Source organism: Fusarium pseudograminearum, chromosome 1 (genome assembly GCF_000303195.2).
Source record: "Fusarium pseudograminearum CS3096 chromosome 1, whole genome shotgun sequence".
Taxonomy (NCBI): domain Eukaryota; kingdom Fungi; phylum Ascomycota; class Sordariomycetes; order Hypocreales; family Nectriaceae; genus Fusarium; species Fusarium pseudograminearum.
Window position 1 is genome coordinate 20,725 of NC_031951.1, and position 22,640 is coordinate 43,364.

At 48.3% G+C, this 22,640-nt stretch overlaps 6 protein-coding genes across 6 annotated transcripts; 3 read left to right on the forward strand and 3 right to left on the reverse strand.

The window, feature by feature from the left end:
* Positions 1 to 18: 18 nt before the first annotated feature.
* On the reverse strand, positions 19 to 2,127 carry FPSE_07815 (uncharacterized protein; the record flags this gene model as incomplete). Its single annotated transcript, XM_009260933.1, has 1 exon — positions 19 to 2,127. The coding sequence occupies one exon, from the start codon at positions 2,125 to 2,127 to the stop codon at positions 19 to 21; it is 2,109 nt and encodes a 702-aa protein (XP_009259208.1).
* A 359-nt stretch (positions 2,128 to 2,486) lies between these two features.
* Positions 2,487 to 4,067, forward strand: FPSE_07816 (uncharacterized protein; the record flags this gene model as incomplete). The annotated part of the gene is made up of 2 exons (XM_009260934.1): positions 2,487 to 2,889; positions 2,944 to 4,067. The coding sequence occupies 2 exons, from the start codon at positions 2,487 to 2,489 to the stop codon at positions 4,065 to 4,067; spliced, it is 1,527 nt and encodes a 508-aa protein (XP_009259209.1).
* A 782-nt stretch (positions 4,068 to 4,849) lies between these two features.
* Positions 4,850 to 5,981, forward strand: FPSE_07817 (uncharacterized protein; the record flags this gene model as incomplete). The annotated part of the gene is made up of 3 exons (XM_009260935.1): positions 4,850 to 5,130; positions 5,320 to 5,425; positions 5,478 to 5,981. The coding sequence occupies 3 exons, from the start codon at positions 4,850 to 4,852 to the stop codon at positions 5,979 to 5,981; spliced, it is 891 nt and encodes a 296-aa protein (XP_009259210.1).
* Positions 5,982 to 6,632: 651 nt separating this feature from the next.
* On the reverse strand, positions 6,633 to 14,803 carry FPSE_07818 (uncharacterized protein; the record flags this gene model as incomplete). Its single annotated transcript, XM_009260936.1, has 7 exons — positions 6,633 to 6,695; positions 6,737 to 6,852; positions 6,917 to 7,405; positions 7,460 to 12,633; positions 13,280 to 14,294; positions 14,352 to 14,556; positions 14,801 to 14,803. The coding sequence occupies 7 exons, from the start codon at positions 14,801 to 14,803 to the stop codon at positions 6,633 to 6,635; spliced, it is 7,065 nt and encodes a 2,354-aa protein (XP_009259211.1).
* A 1,105-nt stretch (positions 14,804 to 15,908) lies between these two features.
* FPSE_07819 (uncharacterized protein) lies at positions 15,909 to 20,655 on the forward strand (the record flags this gene model as incomplete). Its single annotated transcript, XM_009260937.1, has 3 exons — positions 15,909 to 16,278; positions 16,338 to 19,398; positions 19,455 to 20,655. 3 exons carry the CDS (start codon positions 15,909 to 15,911, stop codon positions 20,653 to 20,655), a joined length of 4,632 nt encoding a protein of 1,543 aa, XP_009259212.1.
* Positions 20,656 to 21,171: 516 nt separating this feature from the next.
* Positions 21,172 to 22,448, reverse strand: FPSE_07820 (uncharacterized protein; the record flags this gene model as incomplete). Its single annotated transcript, XM_009260938.1, has 4 exons — positions 21,172 to 21,516; positions 21,599 to 22,221; positions 22,272 to 22,298; positions 22,364 to 22,448. 4 exons carry the CDS (start codon positions 22,446 to 22,448, stop codon positions 21,172 to 21,174), a joined length of 1,080 nt encoding a protein of 359 aa, XP_009259213.1.
* Between the last annotated feature and the right edge of the window lie 192 nt (positions 22,449 to 22,640).

Genomic DNA, 22,640 nt, shown 5'->3' on the forward strand with positions numbered 1-22,640 from the left:
TCCTTATCAGTAAGTAGTTTATATGATTTCCAGATGTGTCCATTTGGTATTAGCATCAACAGCCTCCCCATGCATAACGCCATGAACATACGCCTCACCCACTAAACTATACTGTTGACCCTCATGTCGCAGAAGCAGCGGCGTCGGACATCCAGACACAACCCAGATTTCATCACCTACGAGAGTAGTCTCAAAGACACAGGCAAAATGTCCCTGCTCCGTTACCGCTGGCCGCCGGCTGGGGAGAGTGGTGGTTAGCAACGCGCTCATAAACAACGCATTCTTCTCTACTGGGCCCAGCCAAGCCATTAGCTGCTCATATGTCCATAGCTTTTCGTCTCCATCTTCTGGGAGGAATCCAAACCTTCTGCAGCACGATGTGAGGAACGTACTTCCATGGAAGGGGCTGTGTTCCGGGTGCTTGGCTTCCAGCGCATCCATATGCCCTAGAGTCTGGAGAAAAGCCTTGACAGCGTCTGCGCCTCCAGATTCTAACGCGGCCTTCATTCGTACGATCATCAAGATGAGAACGGTATCTTGGAAATGCTTAGTCTCGGGTTGTTTGGCTGGGCGGTCGGATAAGTCTTGGTCAAATACCAATGTTCGCCAGAATGCCTCCGCGAATGGCTGGTTGGTGAAGGGGTAAGTATCATCCGCGTCGATCAACATCGCAGCGCACTGAGTGAGGTAGCCGTCAAATATGGCCTTGGCAGTCTCGCCCATGGCTTTGACGCGACCTAGGAGGAACCCGCGGGCATGCAAGACCTTGTCGTCTACACGAAAATCGACCTTATACGTGGCCGTATCCAGAGATTGGGACGTATCGAACTTGCCTAAAGACTTGAAGTTTGGCCCAGCCATCGGATTCAGTATCAATCTTGGGATATAATCGGGGACCCATGACGGTAGACCTGAGGTCTCTCGTAGAGCTAGGTCTTTGACAACACCCAGGAGGGCCAAACTCCCAGTAGCCTGCAGAATCTCCGTCGCCGCGTTGTGGAGTACAGTGACTGTATCGAGCTGATAATTGGGCTGGAGTCCCTGCGGGATGCTGTCGAGACCGTGAATTCTGGCAACGTGACTGATAATACCGCCCAGTCCGTATATAGTATCGCGACGGTCTGTACAATCGAAACCCACCAGCCACATCAGCAGCTTGAGAAGGACGATGCCGACCATACTCTCCTTCGCCTGACCAACAGCCGTAGTACCTTCCACAATTCCAGCCGTGAAGTCGACCAAAGGTAACTCATCCTTCCACTCACTGTGCTCCCCTTTGCACCACTCGCGGACTATTAGAGTTCTCTCAGCCTGGAACAAATGCGTCTTGTTTATCAACTCGGGATCTTTCCCACGCACCATGAGTAAGTTGCTGCAGGCCATAAACAGGCCACTGAGGTGCAGAAATAGGGCCGTTGACCCAATCTTGTCAAATGGAACGCTCATGTCATTGCACACAATGTCGATCTGTCCAGCGAGGGCCACTTCTTGAATTACCCACTGTCTCGCAAACCAGCGACATTCGAAGAGCGTAATCAAGGCGTCAGCCTCGTCAAAACTCAAGGGCTCAAGCCCATAGACCTCTTTCATTTCTGCCAGATAATGAGTGTGATGATACTTTTGTTCCCGGATAATGCTTTTGCTCATTGTGACTGCAACAGAGGCCATGCGTTCTACAGCCCTGAGAGCCAGCTCAATTTTAGGATAGGGCTTTCCCAGCCACACAACGACTCGACTGGCCCCTCCAAAGATTCGGTCCATGATGCTGACTTGAAGTTTGCGCTCCTGTAGACTGCTCTGATTGATGCAGAGAGCGTCAATCCAGAATGGCATCTGCGGACAGGATTGGTGAAGCTGGAAGAAGGCATCGTAGAGATTGGGCATCACAGAGAATTTGGACCCGTTGAGGAGAATAGATCGCATTTCTGTCTCCGTGTAGCGTATAGCATCGTCCCCGTATGGAGGGTTCCATGTGTAGGAGAGCGCATGGTATTCCGGCCTGGTAGGACTGGAAAACTCAAATGCTTTGAGGACAATGGAGGGAACTTGATCGGGATTGATGGTAATGGTGGCGAGACGGAGGGAATCCGTGCCAACAGACTCAGAGTAGATTCTTGGCGTCTCCATATTGTCGCGGGAACTAATTGTATGGAAGATTGACGGGATGCAGTGCTCCCTCATGTGCGGGGTATTGATTCAGCCCGGAGGGGCTATTCTCGAAAGCAGCCTCGAACTGCCCTAGGCATAGGCTAATTTCAGCCTTCCTAATATTAGGATTAACTAGCGGCTGCAATTTGCCAGTATTCTGATTGCCTAAAGCGGTAAGTCGCTGAACCCCGATACTTTGGTGTTGCTGCACCAACGCTTATCACCTTATCGAATCTTATCAGCTTATCACTCCCAATCCCAATTTCATCATCATCAACAACGCCAAACCTCCGAAACACTAAAAAACAACATCGACGTCAGCTACGCAGCACGCAACCATGTCCGTCGCCACCGTCACGTCAACAATGCGCGAAGCAGGTTGGAATGTGACATTTCACGTAGGTCACAATCCCTGGAAATTCGCCGGGCTTTTCCAAGCTCCGCGCAGCGATTTGGTGACGTTTTGCGATGTTATTGATGAGCTACGCCTTTGTTTCGAGTTCAATGTGCACGACGATGATGATTCTGAGAAGCTTTGGGATGAGCTCGCCTTTGCCCTAATCAGTCGACCGAGTTCAGAGCGACAGATCCCGAAGCTTGTTGAGGGGAATGATCGCCGTTTGGCCGTGCCCAGTCTTCCCAATCGCGCGCCCAAACAGCCTGATGTTATAAAGTATCATCTTATCCGCCATAAGTCATGTTCTTTGCCCGAAAACTCGCCACTGAAAGATCATCTTGAAGGTTTGTCGAATCAAGTCAAATACAACACGCATCGGTATGCTAATTCATCCTAAGCGAAATGCGCAGAACATATTCCCCGCCCAACCCGCCGTCGTGATCCTCGATACCTAGATCCAAAGAAAACTCCCTCCGATCCAAGATATGCAACAATGCCATTTCGAAGAAGAGCCAGACCCCGTGGCTCTCAATCTCCTCCTAAACGCCAAGCGTCAGACTTCGTCTCGCCAGTAAAAGACAGCCCCAACGACGGTCTAGATGCTGGTAGTATGATTGCACCCAGTAGCATGCAAGTCGATCTCGAGGTCGCCAAAAAGGTCATGGATGAGTTTAGACACGCGTGCGGTGTATATGCTAGTTGCTGCGCCGTCAGCGGCGAAGGCGACTCCTGGGTAATAAATCCTACTATTGGACCGGCTCTACAAGCCTGCCATATCGTTCCGCAGAACCACTATCACCTGTATCCAATTACCCAAGATCAAGAGGACGACGGAGATACGGGTTATAGTCCGCGTCGTCTTCAAGAAGCGTGGCAACGAACATGGGCTCCAGGGAATGGCATACTGTTGATGAGCCATCTTCACGAACTTTTCGACCAGCGCCTCTTCTCCATCCATCCCGAAACGCGCCGCATTCGAGCTTTCGTGCCATATAATGCCATAGCGAAGCATAACGGCGAAGAGGCAAGAATGCTTGATCATGTTGATCCGAATGCTTTACGACATCACTGGGATATGTGCGTTATGGAAAACATGACGGCTATGATGCCTCTTTTGGAGTTGCCTACAGGCGGCACAAATACTCCTTTCAGTCCGGCGAGTGAGTTACTCATGACGCCAGGATCTGCGAACGGATCTCAGCCGGAGAGAGGCCGGACTGGTGATCCGGCTAAGAGATCGAGACCAAGTTCAGGTCCAGGTCACGGGAAGGAGGCTGCGGCACAAGAGACTCTTGACGGTCAAGAAGTTGTGACATTGCAGCACGGTTCTGACGAAACAGACGCCCCCATTCCTAAGCATAGACGGCTGCATGACTGCGAAGTCCGAGAGATTCATTCGCCTGAGGAATGGATTCAGGACGACGTGATGGATAGCTATATCACCCCGTCCAACCGCAAGGTGTTTCTTGCGGACGTTAATTGGGAACTGCAAAGGTTCAAGTCCCGCAGTTCCTGTAGTTGAGCACATATAGAAACAATTGAAAGTGTCTCTTTACATAACTGTTCGCGTCTAAAACCTCTTGAAAAAGGACCTAGTCCTTCAGTCCAAAATCAATTGTTGTACCTTACAGGGGGTAGAATTAATTTTTGACCATTATTAGATGTAATCCCGGTGCATGCGCATCACCATTCGTCAGCTTGCCCCAGCGCTTTGGTTAGTAGATACCCTCTAATTTCAAGCGCTGTAAGTCGAACGCATTAACCTCCCACATTGATGGGCGATGTTGTAGGCCACTTCTGTGTAACATCAATTGGTTCACATCTTCTTCGTTGTCGCTGAGGGTCAAATAACACATTGTATTAATTTCTTGAGTTCGGGTCCCTTGTTTGTAGAGATCCTGGTATTGAAACTCACACCCGCTGTCTGAGGTTCCAAGTCTCATGTCACCACCAGCATCACCGAGATATTGGGACGCCAGGAACTCAACCACAAGAGATCCAATGCTGATAAAAATGAGGCTCCTTATTGAGTAAGACATGGGGAACTGGTCAACGACCTCAGCTTCTATTTTATGAGTGTTTATTGAAGGTTTCCTGTCGGTTGAAAACTCTGCTTCTACCTCTTTCCCCCTTTAATCGGTACTGCCCTCGAGGTATACCTCAGTCGTCATGCAGGTCGTTGTAAGTTTTTCCTCTCTTCAACTCCATCATAACCCTCTCGATTTCTGCGCGTCTCCCGCCGTTTTCATCCCGTCTTGCCCTTTTTTTTCGTCCCGTCTCGACAATACCAAATTTCCCTTCGCGATGTCTTTTTCGTCCCCTCAAGTCAAAGTCCCCGATCTCTACCGCTCCTCGCCCGCTAGCTCTATGCAGATCCGTTCTGCTTCGGGCATGTGGCCCAGTCAACTCTTTGCCGATGCCGTCCCTCGGTCCTGGAGCAAGAACGTCTTGGTGTCCCTGGCCAAGATCATCTCCTCAGCCAGCACAAAGGCTGACACCACGGTTGACGACGTGGTGGCTTGGTTCAAGGACAATGCAGAGTCATGTGATGGCCTCAACCAGGAGGCGTGCACTCAAGCCGATCGGTGGCTGAGTGAGAAATCGGCTACTCGAGGTAGCAGGAGGTTGTCTTCTCGGGCAGAGGAGAGAGAGTCTTCCTAGCAAGAAGATCCTCCCCGACATAAGTACTATCCCCTATCATTCCGTGCCGGTCCATATAGACAAGAAGCATACATGATTGTTCACATTCTGATCCTGTACTAGAAAATCCCCAGAAGCGGCCCGGTTATGCCAGCGATACAGAAGCGCCGCGCCGCGAACGGCGCTCACATGAGTACCCAGAACGAAGGGCTTCTCCCAGCCCAGACATCACCGCCCTATGTCATCACCCATTCGACTTAATAGTTCCTTTCAATTGCTGACACGACAATAGAACCGCGAAGAGCTCGTGCGCTCGAAGCACATCTCCATCCTCAGAGAGAAGTCGGCTCTTGCTGAGGATCGCCTCAATGAGGCAAAAACACTCCTGGACGAGATCGAGTCTCGCGTCGTTGATCTGCAACCACAAATCGCCAATTTAAATTCCGGCGCGCTCCAAGAGAGCATCAAGGAGACCACTGCCCGCCTCGCAACCTCCTCGGCCCTGGTCACCAAGCACCAGCGATACGTGGACGGGTACCAGGAACTGGCGCTGCCCGATGCGCCAACCTACCATGTCCAAGCCCTGGAAACGGATCAAAGCGAGCTTGACAAAGCCTCACAGGATGCTCAAGCTGCTGAGGGAGTGTTGGCGTCTGCTCAGAAGGAGCAGAGAGAGTTTAAGCGTGTTGAGGAGAAGTTGGTGATGTTGGGAGCTGAGAGAGCAACCCTGGACCAGTCTGTCCGTGACCCGAGGTTGGACAAGGAGCGGTGCGACGTTTATCTTGGGATGGTGTAGTATGGGCCTGATGGTTTGGCCACTCTGCGGGAGCAGGATATTGGTTCTTGGAAGGGGATGTTGGACCTAGTGTAGTTGTGTGTCTGCGGGCGTGTCTGGCGTTTGGGTCGTTTTCCTGGGGTGTTGACTGGATGTTAATTGGGTGGTGTTTTCCAGTCTTTTCATTAGAAATAAAGTCCTAATAAACCTCTATATTGTAGAAGCCACTCTGTCCCACTGATAGTAAACAGTAATTAGTATTTATATAATTCTGTAAAATGGCTTTAAAACATACCGATTCTAAAGCTTGTTGTATCGGGATTGAGCCAGTAAGGCGTAGAACCTCATTAAAGTACTGTCGAGTTACTTCAAAAGGCTTGCCTGTCAAATTGGGAATATACCGGCCTATGAGCTTCGTTGAACTAGCATTATCAAGTTTGATCGATCTTTGTAAACGTCTTCGAAAGGGGTCGACACCTGAACGAAGATGAGAGGAATGGAAAGGGACGTCTAGGCCCTTCAACGGAATTGACGCTTTACTTCGACTTAGCACTACTTTCGATCGGTCCTTTCTAATCTCTTTTACTGATTCTCTGATGCAGTCAGTGAGATTGAAGGAGCCATCATCGAAAAAGGACTTTGAAGCATAGTGTATACGGTCGAGAACGACACCTAGGCAGTAAAGTGCAATGGCCTAAGGTGAATGTACCAGGTTAGCACTTGACGGCTCATAGGCTTTAAAACGCATCAGAAGTCACCCAGGGAACATCTCTTACCTCTCCCGCGCAGACGTATTGAGAATCAATCACGTTGTGATTAACCACTTCGAGGAGCCACTGTCCTTCAGAAGCAATCTGGGTAACGAGCCAGCCAAGCTTCTGGCCGTCGAAATCTGATGATTTAAGTTAGCTCATCGTAAGCTATGCACCGAATGACTCGCATGCCATGATCCATACCTGTTGATACTCTCGTCGGATCTACAGCACACATGGCGTACTTGGATCGACCATGATGGTCGTACGTCACTGTAGACTGCATCACCAAACCGCGGTAAAACACAGTAGATATGAAGACTTCCAGAGGCATGATATTTCCCACTGCCATCAGAGCAGAGTATTCCCCAAGAGAATGCCCCGCGAAAGTGACATTCGATGGGATCAGCTGACGAGCCTCGAAATCTGCTATGATGGCTAGCTCCATTAACCCTAGCGCAGGCTGAGTGAACTGCGTGGAAGACAGCAATCCCGACTCAGAGGTAAACACGTATTTAGTGGTGTTTTCGTTGATAGTGGGAAACAACTTCTCCTCGATGATCTGCCCGTCTGAGGCCACACGTTCATATGTTAAAGCCATGTAATTGGAACGCACGCGACGGCCATGCACACCACCGAAATGCACCGTCAGAGATGGAGGATCATGGCACACAATGTCGGTAATTCGAAATCCTGGCCACAGTTAGTCAAAAAGTAGGACATTTGAGCTCAGGTTGGGAATATTACCATATTCATGCTGGAAGTGGTCATCAGCTGTGTCCCAAATCCGTCTAGCTGCAGCACTTTTGTCACGAAGGTCCATTCCCATGCCTTTCTTTTGACTTCCCTGGCCTGTAAATACCAATGCTGTAGGTGGCTGCTCGATCTCGTAGGTACCCACAAAGACAAGCTCTTCTGCCATGTTCTTGCGAATTTGAACCTCGACAACGCGAAGTCCTCGATGCATGGCGGTGTGTTTCATTGAGACTGCAAGTCTATCTCCTGCACAAACTTTACCTGCAAACAGTACGTGGGATTTCTTCAGCCTGCTCATTGAACTTGCACAGAGCCAGGTGTAGACAATTTGCAGAACCTCTGCGCTGATGTGCATTCCGTGAACGATAGGGCTTGAAAGACCCGCTAGGGATGCAAAGACGGGGGATACATGGATCGGGTTGGAATCGCCACTAGCGGCTGAATATGCGATAGTTTGCTCGCGTGTTGGAGCGGTGAAGGATATTTCCTGTTCCTCGAAAAGAACGAGTGGTGTTTCGAAAATAGCAGGCTGACTCGAAGATCCTGTCTGTTGACTGAGAATGTTTCCCATCAGGCTCAGATAAGCGTCATCGGGAGTTTCAAGATAACAGTTCCCGACAATCGAACCATCCAACATGGCACACCCGGTGATTTGATGGCATCGGATCTGCCCATTCTCATTGAACTGCATCAAGTCCTCTAGTTGGAAAACCACTAGTTTACCAACAAGGTCGGAGGTATCGCCAAGAGGCTGAAACCAAGACGATTGAACCAGTTGCATTGCACTTATCTCGTCTTCCAAGAGAATCTCGGAGGGCGGTAGAATAGACCTCCGGAATAAGTGATCACGATGAGTGTCATTTCCAACAAGCAAAAACCGTGTCTTTAGGTCCAAGATGCAACTCTTCCCTCTGAAAATATGTGCTTCAACTTGCACCATCTTCCCAGAGGGTTGCAAAATGACTTCGGTGACTTGAGACTTTGTGTGCAATACATCGTGGACCATAGGTGGAGAATGATCCGAGTGAAGCTTTATCTCATTTGAGACATGAAGAAGCTTCAGTATGTCTGCTTCAAGCTCGCGGCTAAAGAGGGGCTTTACCAACGCTTTCCAGGCTATGACGACGGCAAAGTCCAACGGCACCTCTGAAGTCGCCCACGACGTGGGTGGCATGGAAGTAGGTAACCTTGTACAATCGTTATACTTGCGTATAGCATCTGCCGTGACGGTGTATGGTTCACATTCGAATTTCTCATATATGGATTTATGACTGGATTCATAACTCGTTCCGAGCCAAATGCGATGATAGAAATCTCTGATCATGGCAGAACGATCACTAAGACTCTTGTTCATAGCAAGTTTCGAAAGCTGACATGACAGGTGGTGAGTGAGCGTGATGGGCGCACTCTGTAGTGTCGGGTAATGGCTGATTTGGATCGAGATCTCGTTATTTGACTGCAAGGTTAAGTCCAGTAGGTCCTGATGTGTTTCCTCTAACGGAATTTTGAAGAAGGTGAATCCTGCTCCGACACCAGTCTTTGTAGTCTCAGCAACATGAATGTCCATACTCCGTAATCCTGAGAGCGTGGTGATGAACGGGTTCGGGACAAGTCGTCTCCCATCTAGTACTCTTGGAGAGGCCAATAGGGCCTTGGCCCAATTCAGATTCTTGTCTCTAGATTGAATGACATGAACAATCCACTGTTCCAAAGTCCAAAGCCCGTGGTTAAGCGGAGGCGTGGCGTGTTCGGTATTGGATTTGGAAGATGCGACTTGGCTGCCGTGGAATAGAGAGTTATCGAAAACTGGAACGAGTTCACTCTGGCCTTGATAGTGAGTTTGCAGGATTGCTGTGACCCAGGCTGTGTGAATATTACCCAGAATCTCACCTACGGGCTCGTCGACCTTTGTAGAGTATTGTGCCGCTACAGGGCCATGCAATATACAAACACGTTGTGCGTCATGATTGGGAACCGCTGCTGTATCCTCTGACTGCCAAAGTGAATCTTTTTTGAACCATGTTTCGAAGTCTGCGTCGAGAACTGCAATGAACGGTACTGGCTTCTGCCCGCCTCGACGAAAGAGTTGCAGGAAGTATATGCTATCTTCATAGGTAATCAACTGTGCACTTGCGTCTGTAAGCGTTGCTAGAGTCGAATAAGGGTCATCCAGGTCGTCGACAAGGGTCTCCGATCGGGAATCACTAGTTCGATGTAGTCGTGACATGGTTCGAGTGAGCAGCTCTGAAAACAGTTTCTTCCATGATAGATGGACCCATCGGTGCTCAGCCGTGACATATGCGAGCTCGACAAACCGGTGGAGAACTTCGCTGTATGTCATTTCATCAAGTTCCACAGGGTCTCGAGTTGGTCCACTGCACCCGAACCAAACCCTGTGATAGTCGTGATTGAGCCGCCTAATGATTTCATCGCGACGTCTAGTAATCTCAGCCACACGTTCTTTGGGACCGAGGTAGAAGATTGTTTGGTCCAACTCGTGCCATAGCCGAACAGCACGAGTAGCAATTTTATGAATAGGCTGCCTCATCTCTGAAATGACAGAGAGAATACCGCCAGTTGGACGTGAACATGTACCACTCCATTCATCATCTGGAACACCTTCGGTTGCCACGATGAGATGCTTGGCTTCCGTGCTCGTGTGCGCTTCCTTTGCTACCATGACTCGACTGCCCAGCAGTATCCCGTCCACTGGCATTGGCGGCAGGCCCATATCGGACGCCCATTTGCCCGTGATGTAAGGCAAGGTATCGGATGGACCACCAAAACCGCTTCCAACAACCAGGACTACATTATCCTGTGCTCGGATCTTGCCATACATTGAGATCAGCGGCGCATGGAAGTCTTGGTTCGAATGGTGTCCCCCCCCACGGCCGCCTGTCCATTGAAGAATAACAGGTAGTGGTTGCAAAACCTTCGCGATCTTGAGTGTTCTCTCGATCGCTTCGGTTGACCCTGGTTTCAAGGCAATATGCTGAAGTTGTAGTCGTTCAACATATCCCTGTACAACTTCTACCGAGGGCACGCCCGCCCCAATTGACAGACCGTCGATCTGGTAGCCAGCCGCTACCAGCTTCTCAAGTTCATCGATCTGCCACCGCAGGCTAGTTGGGCTACTGTATATCACATTGCAAGTGATTCCTGTTCCAGGCTCTACCTGGTTCGTGATGGCCGTAATAGCAGCAGACAAGGAGTCGCGATCGTGAAAGCCTCCGCAGGCTAGCTCCGCGTGGAATCCCGCCTTCATGACGGCGGCGACAAAATCCCAAGACGTTGTTGTTGGCGTCATTGCCGCTACCATTATAGGGGGTTGCAGGAATAGCCTGGTGAATCGCGTGCTGACTACCAGCTTGTTTTCAGTGAAGCGTGTGAGGGTAGGCTGAAAGGAGTTTACCCAAGGCTGAGGTTTTGAGAATCGCTCAGAAGCTTTTTGACTACGGTCAAATAGATCGGGCTTGTATCCCAGCTCTGTGTTCAAGCCATTCAAAACTGTTGCATGAATAACGCGAACGCCTTGGCTAGCTTTCATGCTGTTTGCAAGTACCCCAACACCCTGTGCACCTCCAGGTCCGAAGTCCAAGATATGAGTAGCACCAGGCATATTCAAAGCAGCAGGCCAGTTGACGACTTGACAGCAAACCATTCGAATCAAATCAGGTACAAGGTTTGCTCCCTCGTTATTTCGTAAGTCTGATCCGTCGACTGTTGAGAAGACCGGCATCTTCAAATCGCATCCCCGAAGGATGATTTCCTTACAGTCCTCGATTGCTCTGGAGGCCGCTACGCTGAGGTAGCTATTGTGATATGGTGCAGCAGCTGGAAGAAACTGATAGACTATATCCAGCGCCTTCTTCTTGTGATCGAAATGTGTACAGAGTCCGCGAAGCGACATTGGATCGCCCGTTATGACATAATTGGAGTCGTTGTTCCTGAGCCCTACCTCCATTTGGACCTTTGTTCGTGGTAAACTCTTATTCAAATCTTGGATTGTCGTCGCTAATGTCTCTATGCTCAGGCCACGAACTGAAAGCATTGGGGTTGGGATTGACTTCCCTTCCGCCAAGCATGCCTCAGTTATCAATCGTGGCAGCACGTGTGGCCCGTAATATTGATGAATGCGAACCCCCATTGAGAAGCTCACCGTCATTGCTTGTAGAGATAGTTCGTGAAAGGAAGCAGGGGAATCCACGGCAGCAATAGCAGAAGCAGCTATAATGCCTTGAGAATGTCCTGTTACACCAGCTAAGAATCTCGGTATATCCTTGAAGCTGCATCCGGAATAGTGGAATGAGATTTTGAAGTGGAGAAGTTGCAGCAGCGTTATCAGAGGAAAGCTAATAGCAGAGGAGAGTAGATAGGGCCTTGATGGTATAGGTGTATCGTTGTCCTTGTCAATCCAAGCCATCAATTCCATACCCTCTGAGAAGCAATCGTTAACATCCATCTTGTCTGTCAGATGTCTGAACAATTCCGAAGCTGACCGTACCAGATCGCCAACCAAAGGTTGATAGACCTCATAAAGTTCAGCCAATTCTGCGAAATAGCCATCGCCATTCCCCTGTCCTCCAAATATCACGTAAACCGTTGACTCTCCATCGAGGCTTGATCGAACAAGGTTTGAGACCTCAACTCCAGGCTGGTCTCCCAGCATGGAATTTGCTGTAACAAAGGTCTTGATAATTCTTCGCTTCTCACTTTGAGGAATTTGCAAATGTGCAACGATCATGTGGATGTCGTTTCCAGCGAGTACTGTGTCTTCGGCGCACTGAACCAACGCACGAGTAACTTCCAAAATATCCATCCTCGTGAAAGCTTGATTGTTTGCGGGGTCGTTCACAAAGCTGATAAAAGATGACCAATAGTGCAACTGACTCACAGTCTCGTCGTGGGCGAAGCTTGCAACGTCTGTGTATGGCTGGAAGCCACAAAGAAACGCTGCTCGGAGCGTAGCGGCGGCTTCGTATACATGTTTGGCGACGCTGCGACTGAACTGTAGCTCTTGATCATACATCAAAGTTGGAGTGTTCGTGGGAATAGTTACTGAAGTTGATGATGACGGAGTGGGAGATAAAGGTTGGTCGCCATTCATGGACGATGCCTTCGATTCCATATCGCCAGGGAACATCATGCAGGTGTTTGTAGTGTATCTGAACTATGTGTCAGGTTTTCACGTAAGAGATGAACCGTGGGATCAGAAAGGCTAGGTTGTGAGATGGAATAACTATTCAAGGGATTCTGATAGGCAGTATCTAATATGGCTCTACCTCTCGCCTAATATATTCCCAGCTGTAGGAATAGGTACCATGGCTTGGTCACTTGACTTCTGAGAGTCACTATATCCGGAGTGGAACATTTTGTGCACGTGCATGAAGGATCGGGTGTGTCGACCAGTAGTGGCACGACATTACCTGCATGATGCCACAGGCGGCGTAGTTTGAGGTGGCACCACTTCAACTCTAAACTGAGAATATCACGCAAGGTATCTTTGAGTAGGGTTGAAGTTGTTGGAAGCGTACAAGCCGTATACGAAACTCCATTGAGGCCAGCAATAGAAGTTACAGTAGGGCATTGTTGTGAATTGTAATACTGCCTTATGTTTGGGATCAAGAGTAATGCTTAATGCTACGGGATATAAGCAAGTGTGTCTACATAACTAGAATAGCCTCGAACTTATACGATTATCTAGGTCTATTATATATTTAAAAAGTCAAACTAATATGACAAATAAATGTCTTTTGCATGTAGGGTAAGTACCCTCGAATAAATATCCTGTTTATCACTGTATCTACCTACTCTGCCTCTGACTGGACGACGGCGTCACAACGGCGAAACTGCAAAACAGGGCCCTGCTTAAATGCCGTGACATGATCATGCAATTGATATTCGTCAACCATGCGACGCCCATCTTCACCCTCCAGATGTCCCTGACCAATGCGGCCTTGATCACCAGGCGAACGGCGAATGTCAAACTTGACCAAAATACTGGCAACCGTTAACATGAGCTCCGCCATGGCAAACCCTTTACCAATGCAACTTCGAGGTCCAACTGAGAAGGGATTGAAAGCTGACTGAGCTAGTTTAGCATTTTGCAACCAACGATCCGGGTTGAAGACAAAAGGGTCGGGATAATACAACTCATTGTGGTGAATAGCGTAAATACAAACTCCGATGTTGCATCCTGCTTGGATAGCGTGTCCATCGACAATTTGGCCGCCGACCTGCACGCGTCGCCATAGCGCCGATGCAGCTGGTGGTGACAAGCGCATGCTTTCCTCGATGCATGCTCGAGTGAAAACACATTCGTTCAAGGCCCGACCCAACTTGACATCTTGGCTTTTCGCGAATGAACTGCGTACTTCGGCCACAGCCCGACGGTACATGTTTGGGTATTGAGTCAAGTAGAACAGCGTAGCTGCCAGAGCGGTTGAAGAAGTGTCTGTGCCTGCGACTATCAGGGTTGAGCTCTCAGCCGCTACTTCATTTTTAGTGAACCCCTGACCGGTTTCACTATCTTTGGCGGTGAGAAGGTGGCTAATAATGTCGTTCCGCTCCAGCGGCTTCGTTGTCAGACGTTCTTGTACCAAGCTTGAAATAAACTTGACAAAGGTATTGCGATGATGGATAGATGTGGGGAATAAGCGCTTGTCCAATCGCCAGATATATGCTTCGGGAGCCTGGATTAATACGCCCGTTCGAATATTTGAGCCTTCAATACTCTCAACGACATAGCGATACTCGCTGTTTCCCAGAAGGTTATATGGCTGTCCAAATACAACGTCGGCCATGATGTCAAAGGTAAGATAACTGACTAAAGTGGAATGTCAGTATATCTTGTAAACACAAAGAAACCTTGGCCGAAACTCACACCATCGGGCCATATCATAGCTTTCAGACCACTGAGCGTTCGGATCTGAATGCCCCTCAATTTTCTGACATAGTCTTTCAATGTGTTTTTTAATCGTGTCTCCGAAAGCCCTGGTTGATGAGTCTGAAAGTCCTTGGCTGAGGATCCGGCGACGCATTCCGTGAGCCTTCTTATCCACTGCCGTGAGCACGTTGGGCGCACGATGCTGCATTGCTTTATAGTAAGGTGACTTTTCAACATTAGCGCTCGAATTGTAGATATCTAGTATTCCCATTAGCGTCTGGAATAAAATAGATCGCGACAGCCAAGTCCAAACGGCGCGGTATGTCCTACTTTTGAGTCCCGTAGCAGTATTGACAAGGAGTTTGTTGTGTGAGTAACGAACAAAAGGGCCTGGTGGTAATATGTCAGGTTTCGGATTTCGCGGAATCGAGCGTTGAACAACTCACCATATTTATTATGACACCTTAGCATGTCTATGTGTAGAGAACCTCGCCAGGCATGATAGCCAGAGTGAATGTTAGATATTCTTGCAAGAAATGGGCCTGGGTATTTGGCTAGTGGGTGAAACCACAAGCGATAAACTATGGCAGCGATAACCTTGAGAGTTTGTGAGTTTTGTTACTGTTGTCAAGGGGTTTTCAGAAATCGTAATTACATAAAATGCTAATACAGCTGTTGGGATTCCAATAGAGAACAGTATTATTTTCGTTGGTGCCGCAAGGATATTGCTGTAGGAGAAGGGCGCCATTGTGTTAAGCAAACAGCTACGATGGCGTTATATTGGTCTTCACTTGGTTTGTCTAAGACAAATAATTCGCTGAAACGACAGAAGTAGGTAAGATAGGATATTGTACCTACTCTCAATTAAATTCCCAAGTTTGAACGACTGCCAATGGACGTAATCTCTATACGGATCATTAAGCGCAATGAGTCGTGTCACCAACGCGTGGCGCCACAGAGTGTACACACGCACACTATCTGTTAATAGTGGCCCATTGGGTAATCGTAACCCGGTAAACTCATGGAAAGGCTTAAGGTAGTCATGGTTTGAGTGGTGCCACCAGAAATTCCCCGCACCGGTTTATCTGGTCCCTTTTCTGCTGACATAGCACACGAATAGCTGGTGAAATTTAAATTATAAGCATCCCGTTTTAAAGTATTTTAGTCACTTTCCAAATAGAAAGTATCCTCAGTTTTACCTAAAGCTCTAGATTCTATTTGTCTTGCCTTACCAGACTTAACATATATTAAGAGTGACCAAAATGGAAGCAGAGCGTGAGCGAGAGTTATCTCAATTACTGTTAACTGAACTGTTATCGTATGTCTTAGAATCAACTCCCTCCTGAACCTAAAAGATGCAGCGTTGACGATACTCCATTAGGTATCAATTTGCAAATCCAGTGAAATGGTAGGTCGTTCTAAAATTTGGTGCGTTGAGGGTTTGCTTTGTGGAACTAATATTGTGGTAATAGGATCGAAACACAAGACGTTCTTCTGAAAGAGAAGGAAATCAATCACATGATCGAAATTGGCCCTTCTAGTACTTTGACAAACATGGCAAAGCGGACAATATCGAAGAAATACAGTGAGCACGATGCTGCTCTTCGGGAGCCGCGTTTGTTGCAATCGTTCGACGAACATGCTGCCGAAATATACTGTGAAACTATCCAAAACCGAACACAGCCACACAAGTCCTCCGCACCCCAGGAGCCTGTCCCAAAGGCTGCCCCAAAGGCTGGCACTCCTGTCCCAGTAGCCACAGCTCCGTTGCCCGAACCTGGAAGACAGGTATCTACTATGCCTATAAACGTGGAGGATGTGCCTATTCAGTCCAGAGATGTTGTTGTGGCAACAGTCGCGCAGAAGCTCCGAAAGCACTTCCTAGATATCGATTGTTCCAAATCGATAGCGCAACTTTGTGGAGGTACGAATATATAAATCCCCAACACCATTTTGAGAAATTCTTTCTGATTTCATCACTAGGTCGATCGACAATGGAGAACGAGCTTGTTGGCGACTTGTCCCTGATCTTCGACCCGTTGCCTGACAGAGCAGAAGAGATGGGAATTTCGGAACTGTCACAGATTGTATCCGGGAGTACGTCGACCACGAAGCTATTGACAGCTCATGGAAAGCTTACCGCATCCATCTTCACGCATAAGATGCCTGGGGGTTTCACAATAACGGATGCTCGAAAGCATCTGGAGGTGCAGTGGAGATTGGGAGTTGGACGACAAAATGCCATACTGTTGAGGATAGCAACAGAGGTTTTGCCCTCGCGACTCAAGACCAGGGAAGAGGCGACAATGTTGCTGGACAAAATAGCTGAAGCTTATGCTGATGAACAAGGATTAAAACTGCAGCCCATGACGGAAGTACCTATGTCAGCCCCTACGACTAGCTCTAAAACGAAGGTTATAAGCGGATGCAGCGATGTTGAACTCTACACTTCCAACGACATCTCACTCCCCGAAAGCGAAGCACTCGTCAACGCTCAGAAAATGCTCAATATTATCAAGACGGAAAATGATACATTGCAGGAAAAGATGGACCTCCTCACCACAGAATTAGGAGACGAATTCATCCAAGGAATCTTACCAGCATGGTCTCCTGCAAAAATTCGGAAATACGAATCTTGCTGGAATTGGGCTCTGCAAGATCTGTTACTGCTACTTAACAGTATCTTGCGTGGCGAAACATCGTTGGACAACTCTGTAACACGCAGCACCTGCGACATGATCGTTCGCCGTTCGAATGATCGCCTGATTGATGTCATGCGTTACATGCTGAGCAGTAACAAACTGGCTGGAGATGAACTTTTGGTCTCGATGGCCAAGAGTGTATTGGCCATGATGATAGAAGACAGTCAAAACTGGCTTTCCTGCACCCAAACATCAAGATTCTTTGGCCATGACTTGCACAACCCGATCGACGCGTACGCGCAAGAAACACCAGGCTCGGACTCGGCAGAAGTGACAGTAAAAACACGTTCACAAGGCACCTGGGAGTATGACACTTCACTCATAGACCTGTACAGATCAAGTCTGGCTTGTGTACGCGAAGACGGGTTAAGGCTCAAAGGAAAGACGGTCCTCTTAACTGGCGCCGGGCCTTCATCTATAGGACGAGAATTACTACAGCATCTCCTGGTCTCAGGGGCGCTCGTTCTCGTTGCGACAAGCCGTTTCTCTCCCACGGCTTGCCGTGAACTGCAAAGTCTTTACATGAAGTGGGGATCATCCGGCTCACAGCTCGTCGTCTGTCCATTCAACCAAGGCAGTAGAGGAGACTGTGAGAGCCTGGTTCGGTACATTTTCAGCGGCAAAGCCAAAGGAGGACTCGGATGGGACCTCGATTTCGTTATTCCTTTCGCCGCGGTGTCTGAGGAGGGGCAAATCGATGAGCTTGATTCGAAGTCGGAGAAAGCCCATCGCATCATGCTTACCAATGTGCTGCGGCTATTGGGGAGTATCAAGCAGCACAAGCAAGCCGGTCCACGGAACACGAGCCCAGCCAAGGTCTTGCTTCCTTTAAGTCCAAACCACGGTGTTTTTGGCAGAGACGGATTGTATGCCGAGTCCAAGGCTGGGCTCGAGATGCTTCTGAACAAGTGGTACTCGGAGGATTGGGCATCATATCTTGCTATTTGCGGCGTCACGATAGGATGGGTTCGTGGGACAGGGCTTATGGCTGTAAATGATGCTGTGGCTGCTGAAGTCGAGGTGAGAACTGGTGTCAAGACGTTTTCTCAGTTTGAGATGGCTCAACGCCTCGCTGCTCTCTTGGTCAACCCATTCGCTTATGAGGTCGAGATTCAGCCTGTCAAGGTTGATATATCAGGTGGCATGGCTGATGCAACTAACCTGCGATCAATCTTGTCTGATATCCGCCGAGAAATCAAGCAATATTCCGCTTCTACTCCGACTCATCAACATTTGCCATCACATCACCATGTCGACGAACCCGAAATAGGCAAGCCCCTGTCTTCCGTGTCACCAATGGCAAATCTGAAACTCAACTTTCCTCAACTGCCAGATTATGAAGACGACATTAGTCCTCTCAATACTCTTTCTGGTATGGTAGACCTGGACCGCACTGTGGTCATCACAGGTATATCCGAGGTGGGTCCATGGGGAAGCTCCCGGACCCGATGGGAGATGGAGGCATTCGGAGAGTTCTCCCTCGAAGGATGCATCGAAATGGCTTGGATTATGGGACTTATCACACACTATAATGGAAAGCTTGGAGATGACGTGGGAGGCGAGCAGTACACAGGCTGGGTGGATGCCAAAACTAAAGCTCCTGTTGCCGATGTTGACGTTAAAGCCCGATATGAGGAACAGATCATTGAGCACTCCGGTATTCGCTTGGTAGAGCCAGAGCTGGATAATGGCTACGACCCCAGAAAGAAGCAGCTGCTGCACGAGATCGTTTTGACAAGGGATCTGGCTCCGTTTGCTGCACCACCCGAACTCGCTAAGCAGTTCATGCAAGAACATGGCGAAAAGGTTGATGCCATGCCAGGAAGCATTGAAAATGAAGACTGGACTGTTCGACTGCGCAAAGGAGCCGTGATCCTTGTGCCAAAGGCACTTCGATTCGATCGTTCTGCAGCCGGTCAGATTCCTCAAGGCTGGGATGCGCGCAGATATGGTGTGCCAGACTGGGCTGTTGATCAAATCGGGAGAGAAACACTCTTTGCGCTGGTAGCTACAGCCGAGTCGCTGCTATCATCTGGCATTGTTGATCCTTATGAGCTGTATCAGTACATGCATGTCTCAGAGGTTGGCAACTGTGTCGGATCTGGCCTTGGCGGCCAACAGGCTTTGAAGAAAGCCTTCCGTTACAGATACCATGACAAACCAGTTCAAAGCGACGTGCTACAGGAGGTCTTCTCCAATACTGCAGCAGCATGGATCAATATGCTTCTTTTGTCAAGTTCTGGCCCTATTCGAACCCCAGTTGGAGCTTGTGCAACTGCGGTAGAATCGCTGGAACTAGGTTATGAGCTTATCACTGCTGGTAAGGCCAAAATCGCTCTCGTGTAAGAATTACGTCCCGATATCCAATTCACCATGGTACTGACTATATCTTCTGCAGTGGTGGCCACGATGACATGACCGAAGAAGTAGCATACGAGTTCGCCAAGATGCGCGCCACCGTCAACACAGACGAGGAAGAAGCCCGAGGTCGCATGTACAGCGAAATGTCTCGTCCAATGACAACAACACGCGACGGTTTCGTGGAATCTCAGGGTAGTGGGATTCAAGTCCTCGCTAGCGCCACGATGGCCATCAAGATGGGTCTTCCAATATACGGAATTGTCTCATGGGCGGGTACAGCAAGCGACAAAACAGGTCGAAGTGTGCCCTCTCCCGGAAAGGGGACGTTGACCAACGCACGCGAGACCCATGGCACAGACAAAAACCTTCTGTTGGATATCCACTTCCGCAAAGATCGGATTACGAGGCACCAACAGCAGATTCAGGCAGATCTGGAACAGGACTTGAAGTCTTTGGAACAACGGTTTGCTATGTCAGGGAGCATCACAAAGAGTGAAGCGGACAAGATGAGTCTCTTTCTGCATAAAGAAGCCATCGAACGCAACAAACAAGTCCTCAAGTCTCTTGGACACACCTTTTGGACCTGTCACACGGATATATCTCCTATCAGGGGTGCTCTATCGGCATGGGGTCTTTCTATTGATGATTTGGACTTTGTTTCGCTGCACGGCACATCTACCGTTCTCAACGACAAGAATGAAACTAGTGTGATTCAAAGTCAACTTTCTCATCTTGGCCGTACGCGAGGTAATCCTGCCTACTGCATCACACAGAAGTATCTGACGGGCCATTCAAAAGGTGCAGCTGGTGCTTGGATGATCAACGGTGCTCTCCAAGCTCTAAATACTGGCCTGATTCCTGGTAATCGAAATGCGGACGACATTGCCCTAGAACTAGAGGCCAATGACTTTCTGTTCTTTCCTCATCATGGCGTTCAGACAAACGGCCTTCGTGCTTTCTCCATTACATCATTTGGCTTTGGGCAGAAAGGCGCACAAGCGATCATTGTGCATCCGCGATATTTGTACGCTGCCCTTTCTGATGCTGAAGAGTTTCATCAATACAGGAGGAGGTTGCAGGTCAGACAAAGACGAGCAACAAAATTCTTCCAGAGGGGCCTTGCCACTGAGACGTTATTTATTGCCAAGGAAAAGCCTCCATATACTGAAAAGCAGGAATCTCGTGTTTTACTGAACCCTGAGGCAAGGATGGAGGGTCAACACTACAAGGATGTTTGAGATTTGTCAAATTTATGTGTTATGTGCCGAGAATATAAAAAGTTATTAAATCTTAAACAGATAACTAGCAATATTTATATTTTCCCCGTCTTATCTGTTTATAAATAACATTAGTTAAAATAGGACATTTTCTCTAAGTATATATAGGTAGTTGATTTATTATTGTAATTAGACTTTAAATAGAGTAGCCGTAGGGTTGGCAACATGACAAGGAATAGATTTGTTTATTTCATGTAAAACTATATTTGTATTAAGTAAATGCAATGTGGGCGAACTGTAGAGCTGGCCTTTTTAAGACGGTTTATCAGTAAGTAATTAAATTCCCATACACTTTGATAGTTATACAAATAGTTGATTGCAGAATACAAGCCCGATAAAAGAGATGCAAAAGATGTCCAGAACATATGTTATAGCTTATAGCTATTATGTGCCTCTAAATATTGCTTCTTTATCTCCCTCTTAACACGTAATGGCCATCTTGCAGTTAGTACTAGGATATTACAGTCTGCTCCTTATCTAATGGCAAGAGAACCGCGCTCCTTGACCTGCACAAGACAGCGTCATAATATCAACAAAGGCAGCCTTCTTGTTTGAAGACCCCATTTGTCGGGTTGGTACATCCTTAACTGGGGCCTCCCCAACTTGATGGCACCACCCAAATACATCCTCAACCCTGCAATGCATAATGTCATCCAACGAGGTTGACAACTTGCGAGCATACCGTCCTTGGTTGGTGGTTGCATCCAGATATCGAACTGTCTCGCTAGAATCTTCCAAGGTGATAGACCGAATAGAAACAACCGAAGCTGCGGTACCGACGGCAACTACCTCAGAGAATTCTGGGAGCTCGGTATACTTAATCTAGAACATGTCAACCAAGATTCCATCTGGCGTTTCAAGACCTATTTGGACTTGATAACTAACGACGGGATGTGGAACTTACTGGTCTCTTTTCCACTTTCCATCCATAATGCCTAGCAAGCTGAAGACAGCAGTCGCTTGTTGTACTGTCGATAATGCAGGGGCTACTGGGTGCCACCACTGTGACAGCCCCCTCATCAGATACTTTGATCCCCAGAAAGCCGCTAGTTGAAAATTCATCGATCTCGGTTCTGGTCTTGCTATCAAGATGTAGAGTCATGCCAAATCCATCTGCCTTGGCCTGTTCACTCCACTTGATAACAGGCGCATAGTTACCGCCAACCTTGGCGTGTCCTAGGCCATGCGGCGCGGCTCGGTCGAAGCCCATGAGAATTAAGGCATCTTGAGCTGAAAGTCCATGATATGCTGGCACGGGCTTGACGTAGACGCAGAATTTGAACTCTGAAGGAGGAACGAGCCCAATCATTTCTGATGATCCAAATGCAAATGGGCGGATGTATAGCATAGCTCGAGAGGTATGAGGCGGTATGTATGATGAGTTGCTTGTTACGGCTAGCTCAACAGAAGCTAGGAAAAGAGATTCGGGTATGTTAGGGATACTAATGGTTGAAGTTGAGTGACTCATTCTTTTGGCGTGTTTATCAGGCCTGAAAATGGACACCCTGCCCATTGGAGTTCGAAAGGCTGCGATTGTTAACTCTCATCGGTGGCTGTGATCATGAATAAGGGTTTACCTTTGAGACCCTCATAACACTGTTGTCCTAAGAGTCAACTGGGTCAATAATGTGCAGTTCAATCCTTACGAGGTGGGGGCATTGGTGCTTACCATATTGCAATCCAGGGGCTAATCCGTGAACTCGCAAATAAGGATCATTGACAAACACGGGATCACTCCATCGGCCGGTAGACATATTGTAAGTTGATTCAACATGACCCAAGCCTAGATGGAAGGTCCACATTAGTACATAACCTAAACACGGAAACATAGACAAGGTGCTCTAGTATACCTAAGTTTGTAGCAATTGAAATCTGATCCCAATCTATTTTCTCAAGATGTTAGTTTTATTCAGTCTTTGTAATGTCTCTTTTAGCTATTCAAGACT